The sequence below is a fragment of the Colletotrichum destructivum genome, chromosome 6 (genome assembly GCF_034447905.1).
Source record: "Colletotrichum destructivum chromosome 6, complete sequence".
Lineage (NCBI taxonomy): Eukaryota > Fungi > Ascomycota > Sordariomycetes > Glomerellales > Glomerellaceae > Colletotrichum > Colletotrichum destructivum.
In genome coordinates, this window is record NC_085901.1 from 1,228,677 (window position 1) to 1,249,657 (window position 20,981).

General features: G+C 57.2%; 5 protein-coding genes across 5 annotated transcripts; 3 read left to right on the top strand and 2 right to left on the bottom strand.

Annotated features, from left to right (window-relative positions):
- The first annotated feature begins 1,928 nt into the window (after positions 1 to 1,928).
- Positions 1,929 to 4,520, top strand: CDEST_09562 (Putative major facilitator, sugar transporter, major facilitator superfamily). Its single transcript, XM_062925721.1, has 8 exons — positions 1,929 to 2,360; positions 2,444 to 2,713; positions 2,818 to 2,943; positions 3,003 to 3,018; positions 3,081 to 3,322; positions 3,441 to 3,801; positions 3,882 to 3,941; positions 4,003 to 4,520. Exons 1-8 carry the CDS (start codon positions 2,208 to 2,210, stop codon positions 4,299 to 4,301), a joined length of 1,527 nt encoding a protein of 508 aa, XP_062781772.1. The 5' UTR covers positions 1,929 to 2,207; the 3' UTR covers positions 4,302 to 4,520.
- Positions 4,521 to 5,638: 1,118 nt separating this feature from the next.
- On the top strand, positions 5,639 to 6,661 carry CDEST_09563 (Putative GroES-like superfamily, alcohol dehydrogenase-like, NAD(P)-binding domain superfamily; the record flags this gene model as incomplete). The annotated part of the gene is made up of 1 exon (XM_062925722.1): positions 5,639 to 6,661. The coding sequence occupies one exon, from the start codon at positions 5,639 to 5,641 to the stop codon at positions 6,659 to 6,661; it is 1,023 nt and encodes a 340-aa protein (XP_062781773.1).
- A 2,493-nt stretch (positions 6,662 to 9,154) lies between these two features.
- Positions 9,155 to 10,174, bottom strand: CDEST_09564 (Putative aldolase-type TIM barrel; the record flags this gene model as incomplete). The annotated part of the gene is made up of 1 exon (XM_062925723.1): positions 9,155 to 10,174. One exon carries the CDS (start codon positions 10,172 to 10,174, stop codon positions 9,155 to 9,157), a length of 1,020 nt encoding a protein of 339 aa, XP_062781774.1.
- A 6,024-nt stretch (positions 10,175 to 16,198) lies between these two features.
- On the top strand, positions 16,199 to 17,332 carry CDEST_09565 (uncharacterized protein). The gene is made up of 2 exons (XM_062925724.1): positions 16,199 to 16,689; positions 16,773 to 17,332. The coding sequence occupies exons 1-2, from the start codon at positions 16,401 to 16,403 to the stop codon at positions 17,120 to 17,122; spliced, it is 639 nt and encodes a 212-aa protein (XP_062781775.1). The 5' UTR covers positions 16,199 to 16,400; the 3' UTR covers positions 17,123 to 17,332.
- Positions 17,333 to 17,837: 505 nt separating this feature from the next.
- CDEST_09566 (uncharacterized protein) lies at positions 17,838 to 20,423 on the bottom strand (the record flags this gene model as incomplete). The annotated part of the gene is made up of 1 exon (XM_062925725.1): positions 17,838 to 20,423. One exon carries the CDS (start codon positions 20,421 to 20,423, stop codon positions 17,838 to 17,840), a length of 2,586 nt encoding a protein of 861 aa, XP_062781776.1.
- Between the last annotated feature and the right edge of the window lie 558 nt (positions 20,424 to 20,981).

The window sequence follows — 20,981 nt, forward strand, 5'->3', positions numbered from 1 at the left end:
ATTGCCGCATAACCGGATCTTGTGTCTTATCAGCAGCATGACTGAATCTCCAAAATGTGGATCTGCAATGTCTTCCTCGAACTGGTGGGTAGACCACCCAGACAGAAGACACCGTCAGCGGTTGGGGATAGCGCATTGCCCTCACTCTTACTGTTTGTTTACTTTGTCGATCATCATCCCACTTACACGGCCAGCATCGCTACCAGGTCCTCCATTGCAGTTTATGAAAAGCCCCATCCTTCGGCCAGCCAGCCAGCCAGAGATTTTTTTTCGTACTCGAGCAAGGACTCAGCTATTAGCAATGGACCAGCCAATTTTCCCCCGTCTCCCAACTTTCATCCACGAACCCCGCCCTCCACGCGCTGCTGCATGACGAAAGCCTTCCCACGGACGACATGGCCCCCTTTTTGAGTCGGCAAGGAAACTCGCCAACGCGATCATGTTGTCACGAGATTCAGACCAAAGGGACGCAGAACGCCGCATCCGTTTTGTTCCAGCGGCCTTTCGGAGGTATTCGTCCAAGAGCTTCTTCTCATCCAATAAAGACTTGGCCACGTTCTTCCGTGGTCCCCCGAGGAACAGGTACTTGGCGGTCGGCACTGCTGCCCAGGGCAGCCCTCGGTGAGAGGAGTCGGCGTTGCTGACGCGATTGCGGACATTGCGGAGGGTTCGTCCGAGGTAGTCTGAGAATTTATTCAGACGCGCATTGAAGAGGACGGCCTCGTGTTCCCTCTCCATGGTTACCCGACAGCGGAGCATGTCAAGCACTACCTGAACATGCTCTCGCGAGCGACAGACCCCAGCGAGGTTCTCATCCCAAATGTGATGATTCCCCTCTCTTGCTTATTCGATTAAGACGTGTGCCGCATCGCGAGTTGTTTGGTCTGACTCCCGTGGCAGAAGAACCGTACGTGTCGCTATTCACAAAAGGAAAAGAAGAAAAAAACAGCAAGGGGTTGTCTGTAGTCTTCTCCCATCTCCTAATGACCTGCCGCTAATCTGAGCCCTTTAATCTTTGTTATCGTCCTGCCTGTAAGCCTTCCTATCTTTCTTCTGATCTCTGGCCCGGTCCCAAATCTGGTCTACAATCCAATCTCTGATCTGATCTCTAATCCTATCTCTAATCCTGTCTCTAATCCTGTCTCTAATCCTGTCTCTAATCTATCTTGGAAGAATCATTCCTATCCAGATAGGCTTTAATATTGGACGCTTGATTCCAGACAGGTCAATAGTAGGTCCCGGCCTCTCTGTGTTTGGCTGAGAGGTTGTGGCACGTCGTTATCTTAGCCTGACACCTCTTTGGAGGTGCTACCAGCGGCGAGGCGGACTTGTTTCTGATGCGCCTTACTGATTAGGTTCTTGCGGAGGGCGTGTTTACTCTTCATCAACCTCCTAGAAGCCTACACTTTCTCTCGATTTTCTGTTGATTTTAGAAACGTTCCGACAGAGCATCATTACCTGTCTAGTCTCGGATTAGGTATACGATTGGAGGAGCTCTTGAGTAGCCGCACAAACGAAGTGGCTGACCGGATAATGGCTGTATCCTGGTAGTGATGATGGCTGCGTGCGTGGGATGATGATTGACAGCGCAAACAAACTGTCACAAGTGAGAGCAGGGAACTAGCTCCAACCGTCGATGGACCCATCGAATCCCCCCGATCATGTTGCATCGGCTGGGTACATACATACATCGTATTAGTGCCGTGTTGTTATTGGTGCGACCCTAGGCATCGACCCATCGCCCATAGCTCCGGGACGAGGTGGAGGGAAGACAGTCGGTCTACTCACGGCCCAAAAGTGAAAAGCACCGAGGGCGTCGCAAGGTAAAGTATGAAGAAAAAGACTTGTGTTGGTTGGCCGCTCCCGAGCGGTGTGGCTCAGATGATTCCCTCGCCGATGGGCCGGCCGCCTGCGATCGTCCGAACAAATGCTCTTATTACCGTCTCAGTCCCCCCTCCCCTGGTCCGGGTTTTCGCTCGCTGCAATCCCTCTCCTCCCTCTCCCCCCCCCCCTTCACGCCGTTTCTTCGTGACACAGTCCTGCGCGCCGTTTCTCGATCGATTTACCTTTGTGGCTTGTCTCAAGTCTGTAGGCCCTCGACGCGCGGGAGGTTACTGCTCTTCTAACCATCCATCACTCCGAGGACTAACACCGAAGGAGGGGGGGACTACTGTATTGAGTCCAGTCGCTTCCTACATCCGACCAGCATGCTTGACTTTCTAAGGAAAAAGTCGTCCGAGTCCGAGTCGGCGCCGCCGCCGCAGGAGACCTTGGCCGCGCCGCGCAAACCGTTCCGGAAGGCCATCATCCCCGTCATCGCGTGCGGCGCCGGTCTCTTCTCCGACGGGTACATCAACAACGTGAGCACGTCTGCCCGGGCGGCGTCGGAGTCCCCGTCGTCTTCTACATCTCTCTCGCCCTCTGACTGACACCAATCCCAAAGGTTATCGGGTCCGTCACCACTGTCCTTGCGCTTCAGTATGGCGACCTCTACAAGACCTCCAATGCCAAGAAGTACGTCGGCGACATCGCTTTCGCCGGCACCGTCGTCGGCCAGCTGGCCTTTGGCTGGCTCGCCGACCACTGGTCGCGCACCAACTCGCTTCTCGTCTCGACCGTCATCCTCGTGGTCTTTACCGCACTCGCTGCCGGGTCGTACTTCAAGGGTGACGCCGTCGGCATGTTCAACATCCTGGCCGCGTGGCGCTTCTTCGTAAGCTAATCTCAATCTACTATGCGCCGCCTCTTTCTCTCTTTCTCTCTCTCTCTCTCTCTCTCTCTCTCTGCTGGTCTCTGCTAACGTCATCCCGCACAAAGGTCGGTATCGGCATCGGAGGAGAGTATCCCGCGGGTAGCGTCGGCGCCGCAGAGTCCACCGGCGAACTGAAGTCGGGCTCGAGGAACCTCTGGTTCATCATGTTCACTAACACCATGATCGACTGGGTGAGAGAAGCCGGATGTCCCACCACTTGATGAACCGCCTTACTGACACATGAACACAGGGCTTTGTCATCGGCGGTTCGTCATCAATGCTTCTATGAGACGTCGTGGGAGCCAACTGTCAACTAACACCCGAGCAGCGTTCGTGCCGTACGTGGTCGCTGCCGCGTGCCACAACGGACACTACAGCACCATCTGGCGCACCAGCCTGGGCATCGGCGTCGTCTTCCCCATCTTCCTCTTCGTGCTCCGCCTGTTCGTCAAGGAGCCCGAGGAGTTCACCAAGAACTCGATGCGCTATGCCAAGACGCCCTACCTGCTGTCCCTCAAGTTCTACGGCTGGCGCCTCTTCGTCGTCAGCCTGATCTGGTTCATCTATGACGTGAGTATTTTGTAGTTTTTTTTTCCTTTCTTTCCTCGACTTACTGAAGTGATGAATGCCGTGATTGTCGTCAAAGTGTGCCATCGAAACTAATCGTGCAAAAAACCTAACCACCCAGTTCTCGGCCTACTCCTTTGGCATCTACTCCTCCACCATCCTGAGCAATCTGTACGGCAACACGGCCCCGCTGACGACCGTCTTCGGCTGGAACACCGTCATCAACCTGTTCTACATCCCCGGCACCATGCTCGGCGCGCCCGCCTCGGACTGGCTGGGACCACGGTACGCCCTCGCCCTCGGCGTCTTCTTGCAGGCCGTCGTGGGCTTCATCATGGCGGGCGACTACTTCAACCTGTCGCAACCCGGCATGGTCGGCGGCTTCGTCGTCGTCTACGGCGTCTTCCTCGCCCTGGGCGAGTTCGGGCCAGGGAACAACATTGGTCTGCTGGCGGCTAAGACGTGCGCGACGGGCATTCGCGGTGAGGAGCAGCCCCCTCCTTCCCCTACTTCTATGAGACCGAGAAGAGAGAGAGAGAAATGTGCTGACCAAGTTCACAAGGCAAATATTACGGCGTCGCTGCGGCTATTGGAAAGATAGGCGCCTTCGTGGGGACTTGGGGTAACAGCATTCATGTTTCCGGATGGGGCCCATTCCCGTTGGCTAACCCACCCTTTCACAGTCTTCCCGTACATCCAGGCTGCCGCTGGAGACGACGCCGTCGCCTCGGCCCAGTACCCCTTCTGGGTCTCGTCGTCCCTGTGCGTCCTGTCCGCCGCCCTCGCGATCTTCTGCCTGCCGCACATCGGCCAGGACACCATCGCCATCGAGGACGCCCGCTACCGCGCCTACCTGGAGGCCAACGGCTACGACACGCGACAGCTGGGTCTCAAGAGAGGCGAGAGCGTTGAGAGCGCGGACGAGCGGACCCCCGTGGAGGGCTTGTCTGAGACGACCAAGGGCGAGAAGACGGTTGGGTGAGTCAGATGGATAAGAGTAGTTATGGGCGGTGATGGAGAGGACGTGGCGCAATGATGCCAGCTACGGGTGGTCGAAGTGTCTGGGAAATCCATGGAAATCATTGCAGAGCCTTTGGAGCAGCGGAATCGGGCCACTGATGCTGGCCGTAAGCCCCCCCAAAGTGTTGAGTGAGATGCTTGGGTATCTGATCACACTATAATGAATATTCTCAATACTCACCAATTAATACTAGATTCTGATATTGACGATGCCATTAAGCTATCTCCTGTCTCTCCCTAGGTCCTTCTATCATTATCCCTACAGCAGCATAATTCAACTGGCGGCCGCCACTCTCAAGAAGGTTGGTCCTATAGACCATAGTATCCATCTTAGCCAGTGACATCAATGAAGAAAGTATGAAAGCTCTTTTTCTGGATATCATTGTCGTCATGGCAGTATGGATTCTAACAATACGTTAGTGGATTGCTCAGTCAGTCTACGGAAAGACTTCACAATGCGGTTTTTCGTCGCCCATACGTGATCGAGTATATTCACGCTGTTATCCCCAGTCGTCACGACGCATTCTGAGTTCACCATAGTTCTCAACGCACAACTTTTAAGCGGCCCCGGCTGGCAGATTGATGTTGTGTTTGCTCATCAGTAGCAGTCCACCTTCAAATTTGTCAGTTGATTCAGCATTGGGCGTTTTTAAAAACTTGGCTCGCAACCTGCGGGCCTCATGTTCATGGAACAGTCGCAAGCTTTTTGAGAACAACCAAAGTCATCACCTGTCTGATAGTGATTGGGACTTAGACCAAACTCTGCGTGCGCAGAACCTTGACGTACAGAAATCGTATAGCGAATGGACATTCCGAAGTCGATACGATTTTCCATGTCGCTTGATCTGACGGTGTACGAGACGTCAGTCAATTGACAACAGTCTACATTCGGGGGACCAAGACAGGAGGGGCTTAGCATTGCACAAGCCAGGGTTAACCTTGCCTGCAGTTTAGATAGACTTGAACCCGACCCTTGAACTCTAAACGACGAAGAAGCACAGCTTACTATGCATTGGTGGTGTCGCGAAGGGGCTTCCCCGAACCGGGGTTTCATCCCCCCCCAGGGATATCTCGGTCTCGCTTTCGTGTTGTACCTCTTGAGTCGTGAGCCAGGGGAGCATCCTATCCGCGAAGATGCGGTATATAGGTCTTGGGATAACCTCGCAGCCGTTGATGATGCTCATGTCTCTCTTTATTCCATCACTATCTGCGAAGGCGAGGGGGCATCTTCAAGTCTTGGTCTTGTTTAGAAAACTACACATTACGGTTTCTTTCTCGGTCATAGTGTGACACCCCACCATGAGATCCATCCAAGTCACTGGAGCGGGGGTGGCATCCTGGGTTGACATCCCCAAGCCCGAGGCCGGCCCCAGAGACGTCCTACTCAAGATCAAAGCCTGCGGCATTTGCGGCTCGGACGCCATGTACACCGACTACGGCGGCATCCCTCCGCGCCAGGGCTGCACGCCCCTCGGCCACGAACCCGCCGCCGAAGTTGTCGAGGTCGGCAAGGACATCGCCGCCCCGGACGTCGAGATCGGCGACCACGTTGTGATAGACACCATGGCCTTCGCCGACGGCCTCCTCGGCTCGGGCGGCGCACAGGGCGCGCTGAGCGAGTACGTCGTGGTCCATGACTACGAGCCGGGGAAGCAGCTGAAGAAGATCCCGGAGCACATCCCCTGGCACGTCGCGGCGCTGAACGAGCCGATGGCGGTCGCGCTGCACGCCGTCAACCGGACGAGCCCCAAGCCCGGGTGCAAAGTCGTCGTGTTCGGCGCCGGGCCCATCGGCCTCGGTGCCGTCCTGGGCTACCGCAGGAAAGGGGCGAGCCACATCACCGTCGTGGACGTCGTGGCATCGAGGCTCGAGAAGGCGCTCATGGTCGGGGCCGACGCGGTGGTCAACTCGGCCGAGGCGGAGGACCTCGCGGCGGAGCTGGTGCGGCTGCAGGGCGACGGGGCCACGGCCTGGAACCGGGGCACGCGGCCGGGGACCGACGTGTTCCTCGACGCGGCCGGGGCCCCGCCGGTGCCCGGGCAGGTGGCCCGCATGGCGAAGCGCGGCGCCACGCTCGGGGTGGTGGGCGTGCACAAGACGCCGACGGAGCTCAACTTTGGGCAGCTCATCTCGACGGAGCTCAACATCGTCTTCAGCATGGGGTACCCGACGGAGATCTTCGAGGTCACCGACGACATTGTCGAGAACTGGGAGAAGTATGCCGAGATCGTCAGCGACCAGATCCCGTACGACAAGGCGACGGAAGCGCTCGAGCTGGCCAGGTCGGGCAAGGCGAACAAGGTCGTGGTGGTTTTTGAATAGTCAGTCATACGGAGGGTGGCAACAGCGGAAGCCATCTCATCAGGAGCATGAGACAGATTCCATAAAACAACACCAATTTAACTACACATGGTAATGACAAGCTTGATCAAGTCCAAGCACTGCGTTCTCGAGAGACAGCTGAATACGCGAGCTTTCGGTCGATCATGACCAAGTAGTTTAATCATCTTTTCAACGATTTACTAACCGAGAAACTTACACGGATTCCAGCGTTTCTTTGAAATAAGCCGGCACAGATGAGAGGAGGTAATAGCGGCATAGTATTGCTCTCCGCATGATATTGACTAGGATACAAACAACAGAGAGTCGCATGCTCCAGATTTCTACTTAGCTAATGGTCTCAGCTGTCAGGATGGACTTCTATTCCCAAGTACTATCAATGTTCTGTGGCTCCATCTCTCTTGGGATTTAATATCAGGCTATGGAGGTTTCTTCTGTTGCCGCTGCCTGTTTAGTTGATTGGGATAGACCCCATTAGCTCTAGAAATATGATCAGAGTTATCTAGTTACGCTAGGTAAAACGCAGCCCAAGGTTTATACTTGTAACACTACTTGCTTTTCAGGACTTTGAATACCCCCCCCACACACTTTTGTTGAGGTATTTCCAACTCTAAGACGCCATTAGCTGTAGCATCTGTCCGTAATTTCTAGTCCGCTTTCCTCGTGTTCCAACGGGGCGTACGTCCAGATGGCACCACTGCTTGTCATCATGCAGCCGTCATCGTCTCTATTTCCTCCGAACATCGGGATGATCTGCGTCTTATTGGTAGCTTCGGTTGGGCATGTAGACGCCACCATGAGTCTAGCCATGGGCGGAGGACCAAGGCCCTCCAATTACCACACCTTGCGCCCTGGAATCACGGGGTTTATTGGAAAGGCTGCTCAGCGCTCAACAAGTTTGCCCAGCCCATAATGAACGTCGCGGGTAAAGCAATAACGCTATGTCTCCAGAACCCAGGGTCTCATTTACCTTACCCCCCATCAGTAGTGTCAACTTCGGCCTGTCAGCCCGTGTGTCAACCCTGGCCTCTGAGGTTATCTCCATCGCCCCCTGAAGTCATGGTTGCCGCACCGAGCGCACCAAGCCTGCCAATGACACTCTGGGAAGAACACCAGGGGCTTCGAAGTGCGGGGTGCATAGCGGACCATCCCCCGCCGACGCTGATCTTCAGCCCCTCGCCGTGGGATACGCTCGCCGTACCACGTCAGCGGGATCGGCTTCTGGTGTGTTTGTTGCCTTGGAAGAGGAACATTCTGCACCCTTCGACGCAGTATTAGTGGTCGAGGATCGACAATGATTCCGCTTCTCTGCTTCTCTGCTTCTCTTGGCTTTCCGGTCAACCGGGGGATCTGGTGGTGATTGGCGTCTAGGATCCAGGTTTTGACAGGAGGCACGACGCAGATCTCGGGGGTTAGGCGAATGCGCCCTCCCATTCCGCCCACCTCTGTACCTTCTCATGGACTAATGGCGAATTTCACTCCTTACACGTTACGGTCGATATTGTATGTCTCGTCTTCTCGTGGCACGAGGTGGCATAGCACTCAGGCTGTGTTTCTACCGTGGTTGGTTCTCATAATTGTGCGCCGGTGGTGCGAGGTGGCAAAACTCAGGATCTGGTATCAACGTCCTCTCCGAACGGTCCAATATCAGATATCCTCTGAGGGACAAAGTAAGACGATCCCTCCGTCGAGTGTGGGGGTTAACCCAACAAAAGAACTTGGTGACTCGACAAGGTGACCCTCCTTCTCAACATCCAGTCCGGACCATTGCGCAGTTGCAGGTTAGCAACCTCCGGCTGGGGAATCACTAATGGGATCATAACTGGTATTTGCCTGTTGTCTGAACGGAACAGGATCACCCACACTGAAAGCCATGGTTGATTGAGTACCTGGTTTGTCTGTCTCGTGTCACTCGGTACAGTGGACGCCAGGTGAGCCGGCATCATGCGTTCCGAGTTCTTCAATACCACGCTACCCCAACGCCACCAGTCCCCAGTCTGACAGACAGTCGCTATTGAGGCTTTGTCTTTGGTCGATGATCTCCAACTGACCATATAGAGCACTGGTGTGATGGCAGCCTCGACAGCCCAGCCTGTTTATGAGGGTAATTAAGCAACGTAACAAATAAGGAAGCCAGTCGACTGCTTTTCGTAACGCACAACCCGAAAACCTCCGGTCATTCTAGTCCGTGATGCCCCCTTTTTGCCCGTCCACCCCCCCCCCCCCCCCCCCCTCCCCCCCATCTTACCATCCAGTACTAAACAAGGTCTGCTTGAATCTGGATCATCCTGGATCACCCTTTGGACCAGCTAAACATGCCCAGGCGTCACTCCATTCCAGTTTTCGCCTCCCATCCATCACGCCCTCCCAACCATGTCACTCTATCTATCATCCCACTCACACACACACACACACACACCCGCCAGTCGCCCCCGGGTAAAGCAGGCGGGATCTGGAAGAAGCCAGCCCCATCAATCATAGCTCCTCTCCGCCGCCGCCAACCGCCTGTGCCTCCAAATCCCTCTCCAGCCGATGCAGCTCGCTCAGCCCCTCCACAATGTCCTTGAGCTCCAGGGGCGACGGACCGACGCAGGGCCTCCTCGGCGCGCCGCCGTACTGCTCAAAGTGGCCGACGGCCGCCTTGACGCCCACGAAGCCCGTCCTGATGGCCACCCAGTCGCCTCTGGCCACGACCGCCTGCAGCCGCCGCGCCTCGGCCATTTTCCCCTGAGCAGCGAGCTCCACGATGCGCACGCACGCCCGCGGCGCGACGTTGGCCAGCCCTGCGATGCTGCCGTTGCCCCCGACGACCTGGCCCTGCAGGATGAAGTCGGCGCTGCCGCCCGCGACGAAGAAGCCCTCGGGCGCCTCGTCCGCCACGCGCGCGAGCTTGCCCGTGTTGCCGCACGTCAGCTTGACGCCCACGACGTTGGGGTGCCGCGCGACGCGCACGATGGCGTCCGACGAGAGGTCCCGGCCGGACGCCGCCGCGGGGAAGTTGTAGACGAGCAGCGGGATGGGCGACGCGTCCGCGACCTCGTGGAAGTGCCGGACGACCCTGTCGTCGTCGAGCAAGGGGCCGTAGTAGCTGGGCGGCAGCACGAGCGCGTGGGAGGCGCCGCTGCGTGCGGCGTCGCGGCAGAGCTGGAGCGTCTCGCGGGTCGACTGGGCGCCGCAGCCGGCGATGAGCGGCATCTTGACGTCGTGGCCCTCCTGGTGGATGGTGTCGGCGGCGCAGCGGATCATGGCGCTGCGTTCCTCCCTCGTCAGGTGCACCGCCTCGCCGTTGGACCCGTGGACGACGATGCCGGCGACGCCCGCGTTGATGAGCCGGACGAGATGGCGCTCGAGCGTGTTTGTGTCGATGTCCTCCGACTCGGTGAAGAATGCAAGCGTGGGGACGTAGACGCCGTCCGGGAGCCGGACATGGTCCGCCTTGGGGGCGCCATACTCGGTTTCGAGTGGTGGAGGGGTGGCCGTGGTGGTGGCTGGCATTGTGATAGCGTTGGGATGTAGGAGCAAGAGACGGTTGAAGAGTACTGTTCCCGGAGAATGGGGGTTGATAGGGTGTAAGTCGTTTAGAAATATCAACAAGAGAGAAGGACAGTGACCGGGGCGGGGGGGACTCGGAGTCTTATCAAGAGATGAAACAAAGTATCGCGAGGGTCGGAGCCTTGTTGTATAATTAAGTAAGACGCGTGGGGTGACTGGGTAACTACGTTGGTTGCTTATTCTCCGGTGCAGGGAGTATACCGTACCGTTCGAGTCCGCTTCGGACGAATAGAGTTCGAGGCTTGGCCATGGGCACACCTCTTTTCATGAATCCGATGGTCCCAATCGGCCCGGGGATCCCATGATGTTCGGCCTGCGGCTTTGTCAACACTTGGCGAGGGGGGGCATCGCACGGTTGGGCGCGGCGTGGGGGTGGCTATCTGCATACGCCTCATCCTGCCGCTTTCGAACAAGCGGCTGGACGTGCGGTTCACGGAATGTATGTGTGTGTTGTGTGTGTGTGTGTGTAAGTTCCGGGACTGACACGGCAGGCAAGGTGGCAAGCCAGGTTTGCGGTGAGCCGGATGGCCTGGCGTTGGTTGTATCACAAGGTACGACGCCACTAGGCGTCAAGAAGAGGCGGATCTTCTCCGGTAGGTCGGAGGGGATGCTGGATACCATGGCATGGAACGGAAACGCGGCTGGCCGTCGAATTCAGAGATGAGTAGTCTACAGGTCCTCTCGTGTGATCAAGAACAGGGGAAGGGAAGGGGGGGTCTGGAATCGACCTCATGATGAAGAACAGAACTCCGGCCGGGGAAGACGTATTCGGAGCCGCGGGTCTCAACCGTAAAGGACCGGATTGGAAGATTTACCGATACATCAAATGAGCCAACAATAGCAGCCGAGTGCCCAAATACATTCGTTTCGACCCTGTCCCGTCCAGCAAGCCTCTCACTCACCTTGATCAGTGCGGAGGATGTGCTCGTGAAGCAAGACCCAGAAATCCTCCCCAGAGTGAACCCCCACGCCCTTCTCGACGCCCAGACTAAGTCGGCCAAGTGCGTGCGGGGAACTAGCAAACGCCCCCAGACTCCCCAACCTACGTGACCCCTAAGACCCTCCCCACCCGGCGGTTGGTTGTGAACTGGCAACTGCAGGTCACACAAGGGACGAAGCAGCGTAGAGTCAAATGGTCACTTTGTTCTCCTGCAGACGGCGAACCAGTTTGTAGAGTCCATGAATCCTGGTCTCTGGGGCTCGGTCCCCTCTCTCATCCCACGCCATCCTAGGCTCATCGCTCGCCGTTGCGCAATCCGCCCTGCCGCACGCAACCACCATATCGGCCCATACCCATGTGCACACATCATTAGCCGATAGATAAGAAGATTCCGTCCTGCATATCAGAACAGATGTGTTGCCTGTCAGGCCAGGAACAATGCACGCGCTTGATTCTGGCTTCCAGGGGGGTCCGGAGTCGTACCCCACTGCATTATCTTCCTCTCACGTGAGGAGGAGGCTCGGTTTACCGCGGGCTGGGGACATGGACTTTGATGGTAGTCAGTTCGCTGCAGTTCCATGCCACTTCCGTGCTTCCTGCTGCAGGATGCCACAATGGGTGGGGTCGAGCCTATCGCGGCCTATTGACTGAGACTTCTGTGCTACGTAATCTACATCGACCAAGTCTCCTTGAGAGCAGGCAGGAAGGAGACCGTTTACACTATAACTCTGATCAGAAAGTTTGTAGTCTTGAGGAGCCGAAGCAAAGTGATATAAGATGGCACTTATGTGCATATGGCGAGTCTTTATCCACAACGAGGCAGTTCCCCAGCAAGGCGCCCACATAGCCCTTTTGACGTTGGTTGACAGTCATGGTTTGAAGTTGAGTTGGTCACATCTTTGTTTCGTTGCTTGGAACAGGGTATGCCGCCGAGTTACTGGTGTTGCAGACAGTACTAACATCTCTCTGCATAGTGCAACCTCCGACGCTGTGACGAATAAGTTGCGCAAGACAGCAGCTGGACATCACATTGCAGGCTTCTGGATCAGCAACAAATGAATGAAGGTGGCAACAATCCCCAAAACAAACTAGAAACCCGATTATAACCCGTTTCACTGATTCTTAATGGTGATTTTGCCTTGAGCTCTTAACATATGAGCTGCTAGGATACTTTGAGGTGGATATGTGCTTTAGAAGGGATCATTCAAGCTACAGATTCTAGATCCACTACCTTAATTCATTCAGCAACCAAATTCCCAGCCAGGCCTTTCAGAATGGCCTTTCCTCTTCACAAAATAGAATGAAGGCTTCATTCCAGATCACAATGTCTGTCAGGTCTCATTGTATTTGGTTTCAGACCATCCAGCAAGATGAGTAATGGTTATTGCTCAGCAGAGAGTGACTGATCCATGCTGGTGCTAAACCGTCTCCTGGAATTACAAAATCAGGAGTGTGCGTCGTCCAAGTTCAGGGACGCTTTTACTAGAAAAATGGTGCTATGCCTTTGTGCTACTCGCCTTCTTGTATCACTGACCTCCCACCAAGTCAGTGACACATGACTCCAAGCAACAACAACAAACAATGCTGACACCCAGGTGTATCCATACTCGAGGTCGTATGATCAGTACTAACATGATTGTCGGTTCTTGGTCCTGGTTGTTAATGGTTGAGTGGACTTCTCTGTTTGAGCACGCTTTCCAGTAACGAATGTGGAAATAAATGGAGATATAGCAAGAGATACCGGGTCATGTTTATTTTCCTTCCACGGCACCATGCGAAGCGGGGAGAAGGCGTCTCAGAGATGGTGAATTAAATCGACTTCCCCAGAGGTCTGTCTTTGTTGTCAAGCAAAACTTCAATGATAGGTCACTTAAGCTTGAGCTGGTCATTCTACGCAGATTAACTGAGCGTCCATTGCCTCGGATATGTTCCAAGTCTCATGTCAGTCAAGCTCATGAACACCTTCAACAAAGGTTATCCATCAGAGGATACCAAGTCTACCAGCAGCAACTTGCCAAACCCCAGCACTCAATCTCGTATCAATCTCGCGCAGGTGGGTTTTTAGAAGCCTCCAATGATGACAGGTTTCTTGCCGAGACTTCTAGCTAAAGTCGGTTTTCAAGCAGGAGTCATGCGAAGGCAACCTACCAAGATGAATGACGGTTTTCTGAGCCAACTTTCTGTACGATTTACCGCCTGACCATCCCCTAAGTAGCACACCAAACCCACCTTGCAGGCTTGTTTGTTCGTGATAAAATGCCGCGCGTGGCTGTGGGACCTGCGGTAGCGGGTTGTCAGCTATTCATAGCTAGACTTGGGACACAGCCTTTGATCACAAATTCCTCCGGTTCGGGACATCATGGCAGCGGAAATGGGTCTACGCGTCCCCAAGCCCGACTAACGTCGGAAATCGTCATCACGCCGACAGATGTACAGACCGTAAATAGCTCAGCATCCCACAGCCACGACTACGTGACGGGTCCGGTACCTTTGACAGTCGTCCTCGACCAAACGTTACCGCGTCCCCGATTACCGCGTGCAAGAGGTTATCGCCGCCCCCGCTCTCGCTGAGATGGCCAGATAGCGTTTTGCATATGCGGATAGAGCCTTTGGGAAGTCCCCACTCCGACTCTATTTATATAATGTTCTCCAGAGGGTAACTCTGTTTGCGGGTAAAAACAAATAACAGAGGCGGACGAGATCGGGAGCGAAGCTTTCAGCGACAGCTTGGCACGCCGCGTGGACCCAGGACCAGTGGGGAGAAGGGGGGAGGACAAGAGAGAGTGAGAGGGTGAGGGTGAGTGAGTGAGTGAGTGAGCGAGAGGGATCAGCGGAGGGGAAACATCGACAAGGCCGGGGAAACCCGTAGCGAACATGATTTTGTTTCCACGGAGAGGAGGCCGAAGAAGTTCATCAGAAGATCGTCCGGTGCATCGACACTGCCTTTTAGAAAAGAATCTTGATGAATAATCTTATTCGCGGAGGTGGATCTTGCTGTGGGCCTTTTTTTTTTTTTTTTTGAAGTTTTCTGCTGTTGGTTCAGACGATAAAGAGAGAGAGAGAGACGGGGAAGAAATTGTGGATGAAATGAGTGCCAAGACGCAAGGTCATCGCAAGGAGGCCTAAAATTAGCATCACATACCCGCACCTCCTCTCAGCTGGGCCGGGGCAAGACGGTGGTGGGCATGCGGAAGCCTTCAGTCTTTTCAAAAACTGAGGAGAAAGGAGGGGCGGGAAGACTCAAGAGGGAAAAGCCTCTAGTCCTTCCTCCCCCCCCGCTACCACGCCTTGCTCATGCAGGCTGGATGGATATGGATGGATGGAAGACTGTATCGAGGATTGCGTAGAGTTGACGACCAGGGCCAACGGTGTGTCAAGCAGTGTGTCCGTAAGAGCGAGAGGGGAGGGAGGGAAAAATTCGACACTGGGCTGAGTCCGTTGGCTGGTCCGGCTGATCCCCGGGGGCAGGACGTGGTGTCGATCATCCGCAGCCCAGCGTCATTCGGGTTGGGCGAGCAGGGAAGTCCCCCTTTCAAGCTTTTGAGACAGAGACGAATGAGCTGGGAAGACGGAAGACCGGGGGGGGCTTTGGGGCCAAGAGGAGCAGGTGAAACACGACAGCTCATGTTCGGATCTTTTCCCTTGAGTGGCTCTCTTTACTCGATGGTCCAGTCGGAGGGAGAGGCTGGCGATGCAGATGCAAAAGGGCCGGCCTAGTTAGGGCCTTGGAGGGGCGAGCGGAATGCGTGTCCCCCCGTGGCTCTGCTCGTCTTGGCGGGTTGATAGCCGGATGTACGCAGACTCGGACGAAGGTTTGGTGAAATGGTTTAGGGTAAGATTGACAGTGACAGCATTGGCAAAAGGTGAAAAATAGAAGATGGGGGCCCTTGTGTCTAGTGTCTCGAGAGGGGGAGAGGGAGCGAGGGGTCCCCCGGGCTGGCACCAGATTGCCATTTGTGAGTGGTTTACTGTACCTGTATCCATCCGTATGGTTGACGGCTGACGGGTAGGGGGGGACATGGAGGCGCACGCGTATACAGTTGAGTATCTCCATCTTGGCAATGGCCTTTTCCAAGTTGTCTCTGGAATCAAGGCCAAGAGGAGGAGGGAAGGGATTGACATGCGGAATTCCGGGTTGTCTCAACGTGGGAGTGAGTGAGTGAGTTGAGTCTCGGCAGTACGCCTCATGTTGTGCGGCGCTCGGCGCTCGGCGTTCGCCCGGTTGTCGCTCCGGCATTGATTGACTTGAGTCGACCTTCTCTCACTCTCACTCTCCCTGACACACACGCGCACATACCCGTACACAATGACTGACTCTTTCTCTCTGTGGCCCATGCCCTCAGCTTGCACGATGCGGCCATGACCGGCACGCGACACCTATCCTTCTTTGGGCGGGTGGACACGGCAAATTGTGACAGGCTGACAGTTCATGGGGACACAAGGGGCCCCCGGGTGTATCGTATTAAGCTTTCCTGGGGATTCGGGGCCGGCGGAGAGGTGACAAGGCGAAGAGAAAGAAGAAAAAAAAAACACAGGCCCTGACGAATTGACAAATAGGACACACACAGAGACCGAAGGGGGGGGAAAGGGCCCCCAATGCCACCTCCATGACATATTTAGGTAATTAGCGCGTTAACGTCCCAGTTTAGACTTGTTCAGTGGGCTTCTGGGGCCAAGGAAACAGAAGAAGAAAAGAAACTGCCGGTTCAATAATCAGAACCGGGATGTTGAGTCGTCGGTTGAGGCTGGCGCAGCGAGAAGAGAGGAGGGGGCAACTGGGGGGCACTGGAGGGGAGAGGGTTGGTTGTTTCTTGGCTTCGCTCATCGAAATCCACTTTTGAATAGCTGCAATTTGACTGGGAGATGGGAGACGTCGTTGCCCCGGCATGTTGTTTTGTGCCAAGGGCGACCAGTCCAAGACCCAAGACCCAAGCCTCTCCAAGTGACGATGCGCGCCGTCGCTGCCCGAGACAGCGTTTGTTGTTGGTTTCCGGCCCTGGCGAGCATCCCGAGTTTGATTGAAACATACGGTTGGTTATATATACACGGCCTCCATCCCGCTCAGACTTGTCGATTCCCATCATCATCATCATCATCATCACTCCAGTCTCACATTCACAAGCATCAACCACAACTGCAAGCAACATAAACCACACTCACACACAACTCAACCCACAATCACACAAACTCTCTCACAACTCCTCATAACCTAAACAAACACCCGCCACCATGCACTTCAACCGCGTCGCCCTCTCCCTCGCCGCCGCCGCCTTCGTGCAGGCCGACCTCCAGCTCGACAACGACGACATCCCGACGCAGTGCAACGCCGTGTGCCGCCCCATCTTCAACCTCGGCCAGGCCTGCGAGGTCAACGACGACCTGATCAACAACGACCTCACCGAGGACCGCCTCGAGGCCCAGTGCGTCTGCACCAACAACAGCATCGACGTCGCCCAGTACGCCGCCCTGTGCGCCAGCTGCATGGACCAGAACGTCCAGGACCGCGACGACCTCGATGGTGAGTCTTTTCTTTTCTCTCTTTTTCCCTCCCTGTTGGGAAATGATTTTTTGCAGTCAAAACTAACCAACGTCTCCTCCCAGACATCAACGACATCCTGAGGACCTGCGGCTTCGCCAGCACCTCGTACGTCGCCACCGCCTCCTACGCCTCCACCACGCCCTCCGTCTCCGCCGTCCGCCCTACCAACTCGGCCCAGCTGACCACCACCATCACCCCGGGATCCGGCGCCGGCTCCGGTGCCTCCCCGACGCAGTCCTCCGGCTCCGGCTCCGGCTCCGGTAACAACAACAACAACGGCGGCGGCAGCAGCGCCACCCCTACCAACGGCAACAACAACCAAGCCACCCAGACCCCCAACGCCGCCGGCGTCGTCTCCCCCCAGGGTCTCGGCCTGCTCGGCGCCGCCGCCGTCGGCGCCCTCTTCTTGTAGAGACGCTGTGCGCGTGTGGCCTTTCTCTGTTTTCTTTGAACAAATAATTATGGGCATGTGAATGGAACATGAGATATCAATTTGGGGGCTTTTTTCTCATTGGGGTGTTTTCTGCATCACAGGCGCTATGGGCATACATATATACCTTAGCATTGACAGTCGCTTCAGCTACATTGGAATTTCATCCAGGCTTCACAATTCAAGCCTTTGATTATCATGATGGATGATTTCTACCGCCCGTGATTGCAAAGAAAATCGTGTCTCCACGTACAGGATATGGATCCTGCCCGCGCCCACACAATGTGGTTTCCTCTCGCACGATGTTCCTTCTGTTGCCCACATAGACCTCATCTAGTCGATGGGCGGTTCCAGCAGATTTGTATGAGACTGCAACACAAAAATTTACAGGCACTTCGCAGTTATGTGACAACAAGATGTACCAGGTGCCGCTTTCTCGAACATGTGTGGTGTAAGTCCATGCCAGGCTGGCGTCCTCAAGTCTCCAGGAAAACACTATCTAGACATCTCACATATTACCGTCAGAAATCGCCACAGCATATCTCAACAATACTCGGATCAAATAAATGAATTCTAAATGGTATCTTTCGACAAAAAAAATACACGCTGACGCTCCATCATCCCCTCTATAAAAAAAAAGAATAAAAAATAAATAAACCGAAAACAAGGACAAAAAAAAAAGTTCCCTTCCTCCTCCTCACTCCACCTCCCTCCACCGCCTCTCCAACTCCCTAAGAACATGCGTCCGCGACGCAGAACCGTACCCGGCCAGGATCGAGTCGACCTGGTTCCCGCACAGCGAGCCCTGCAGCCCCATGACCATCTCGCGGATCGCCGGCACCGTCTCGACGTACACGGCGCGCCGCCGGCGGCCGGCTTCCAGCAGCGCCGACGCGTCGGGCGGCGAACGCGAGCAGGCGTCGGCGTACAGCGCGCGCATGCGCGGGCTGTACATCTCGCACGCGAGGCTCGCGGCCACCACGTCGCCCCTGAGCGGCATCGAGGCCGCCAGGGCCGTGCCGCGGACGCACTCGCGATAGCACGACGGGCAGGCGACGCAGCCGTCGCGCCAGCCGTACCAGCGGCGGTCGCGGACGTCCTCGTCGCGCGGGCACGGCGGCAGGCTGGCGAACTCGAGCGCATAGGCCTCGAGCGGCTGCGCGTCGGCGGCCAGGAAGGCCTCGCGCAGACGGGCCGCGTACGACGCGAAGCGCGGGCTCGCCGGGTTCAGGGAACACGTGATGGTCGCGCCGGGCGGGACGCCGCAACGGGGCACGAGCGAGGAGGCGAGGCCGAGCGGCGACGCGACGGCGGCCACGCAGGCGGCGCAGATGGCGAAGTCCTCCGGGTGCGAGGGGAAAGTGTACCAGGTGCCGTCCTTGATGCCCTGCGGGTGGCAGAACTCCTCGCGGCAGACGGCATCGAGGGCGCGCCAGAAGACGGAGGCGTCGCCGGACTCGACGGCGCGGGCCATGGCGATGCCGATGTTGAAGTGGCCCAGCGCGCAGTAGACGAGGCTGCCGTAGCGGGAGGCGAGGCCGTCGTGGTCGTGGTCGCCGGCGACCTGGCGCCAGCGGTGCTCCTCGCCGGAGCCGACGACGTGGTCGCTGTAGCAGGCGGCGCAGACGAGGACGCCCTCGTGGCGCCCGTTGGTCGCCGGCGTGAACCATCGGCGGGAGCCGACGGTGACCTTCTGCCGCCCGCCGCAGGCGGGCATGTTCATCCGCGCCGCGGCCTCCTTGGCGAACCCGGCCCAGTCGTCCCTCGCGGCGGCCGTTTTGTACGCGTTCCGGATGCGCGGGATCGAGAAGTCGCACGACCACACGTCGCCCGGCGCCTGGCCGGCCGCCGGCTCGAAGTGCTGCGCGGCGAAGCGGTACGGCTGGACGTGGTCCTCGAAGCAGGCCTCGCAGACGACCATGTTCGGCACGGCGTTGTTCCTGGGGCGGAACCACTTGGTCCCGCGCTCGCTGCCCCTGACGCCGTCGGAACCCTTGCAGTCTGGAACGGCGCTCCGGTGGCGGAGGAAGCCGACGAGGTCCTCGATGCGTCCCGTGGCGAGCGTGGTGCGGAGGAGATGGTCCCTGACCCGCGGCTTGCTGAAACGGCACGCGCGGGGCTCTCCGTCGCCGCATACCTTGCCGCGGAAGTCGTGCTCGAAGCGGGTGCCGACGAGGTGGTCCTCGTAGCACCGCGAGCAGACGGAGAAGTCCGGGGCCGCCGGGTGGGCGTACCAGGTCGTGCTGAAGGTTACGGGGGTGTCGATGCAGGCGACGACGGCGCGGCCGCGTTTCCCGTTGGGTGGGCTGGCCCTGCGAGAGTTGGCGCGCGGTCTGGTGGGCGGCATGATGACGGGTTCCTTGATCGGCGCCGCTGCTGCAGGCAGAGGGAGTCCCCCGCCGCGGGGAGGGGTCGGGTCGAGGGGCGTGAGGGGTTCAGGGGTCGGGTTCGTGGACGGCGGCGTGAAGCACGAGGTGGCGCCGGTGGGGAAGTCGGGCGTCGTGAGCTCGTCTCGCGGGGTCGACGGCACGGAGTAGATGGTGGACAGCATGGGCGAAGGGGCGAAGCGCAGGTTCTGCAGGGTCTCTTCGAGGTTGTCGAAGTCGATGACGCCGGGCCGCTGCTTCGTCTCGGGGGCTACTGCTTCGACGGGGCTCATTGCCTTCTCCGGAGGCGTCAAGACTCCATGCGCCACGCTGAGGGGAGGCCGCCGGGCAGGGGCGGGCACCGGAGTCGATGGCTTCTTCGGGGGGAGATGGGTGGTGTTGATGTCTTTGGGGAAGTAACTCGTCGCTTCTCTCTGCTGCGGCGGCGTCGGCGGGGTAGGGAAGCTGGTAAGAGCGCCGGGCCCTGGGCTGCGCAGGTTGGCCAGACGGTTCGAAGTGGAAACACCGGGCGAGGCCGTCATCCTCGAGGGGGCAGACAGGCCGCCAGCGCCAGGGTTGGGGGCCGGGCTCGCGGGCGGCGGGACGTTGAAGCTGGTGTAGGACGGTGGGCTCGGGTTCCCCGTCCACTGCGCCGCTGGGGGCTGGAGTGTTGACGAAACGGGGCGGACGGGCTTCGGCGCCGCCAAGATGGGTGTTGTGGTAGTTGTGGTAGTTGTTGTGGTGGTAGTGGCGGTGGTGGTGGTGATGGTGGACTGCTTGGAGGCGGTCTTGGGAGCGGGAGCCGAAGAGGGAGCAGGAGCCTTGGTGCCGGAAGCCTTCGGCGCCGAACCGGATGATGCGGCGGTCTGGGGCCGTGAGCCCCGGGCCGGCTGCGGTGGGGGCTGGCGGTGGGACATGGCTGCAATCACAAGCCGAGAGTGACAAATCAATCAAAGGTCTAGCCCGTCCCCACTGGCTTTTGTTTTGTTATTTTGTTATTGTTTTTTTTTGCGGTCAAGGTGCAGGTCAGGTGCAGCAGGTCAGGCAAAATGACGATCGCCTCAACGCTGTTTTCGGTCTGGCGGCGGGGAAGCGGGATGAGACGGTAAGGACAGGCGCTTGACAGAAAAACAGACGGAGGAAGTACGGAGAGGGCCGAGGGGGCGAGAGTGGGAGCGAGATATTTGCGAGAGTGTGAGAGAGGGCAGACGAGGACAAGGAAAGGTCTTGCGGGAGTCATGCAGCGTACATCGGCCCCGGGTCGACGTGCATGTTTAAAGGAAGCCTCCAGAGGCAGAGGCTTAGAAGGGGGGGGGAAGACGATGGCCGTTGATGGAGCCTCGTCAGAGGAGAGAAACGTCCTCCCAAGCTGTCAGTTGGTGCCCGATCAAGGGAATGCCGGGTTCGGTCGTGGGGACGATCCACACCACCTCGCGCCTGACTAACTGACTTACAGCGATCGCCCTGGACGCGGT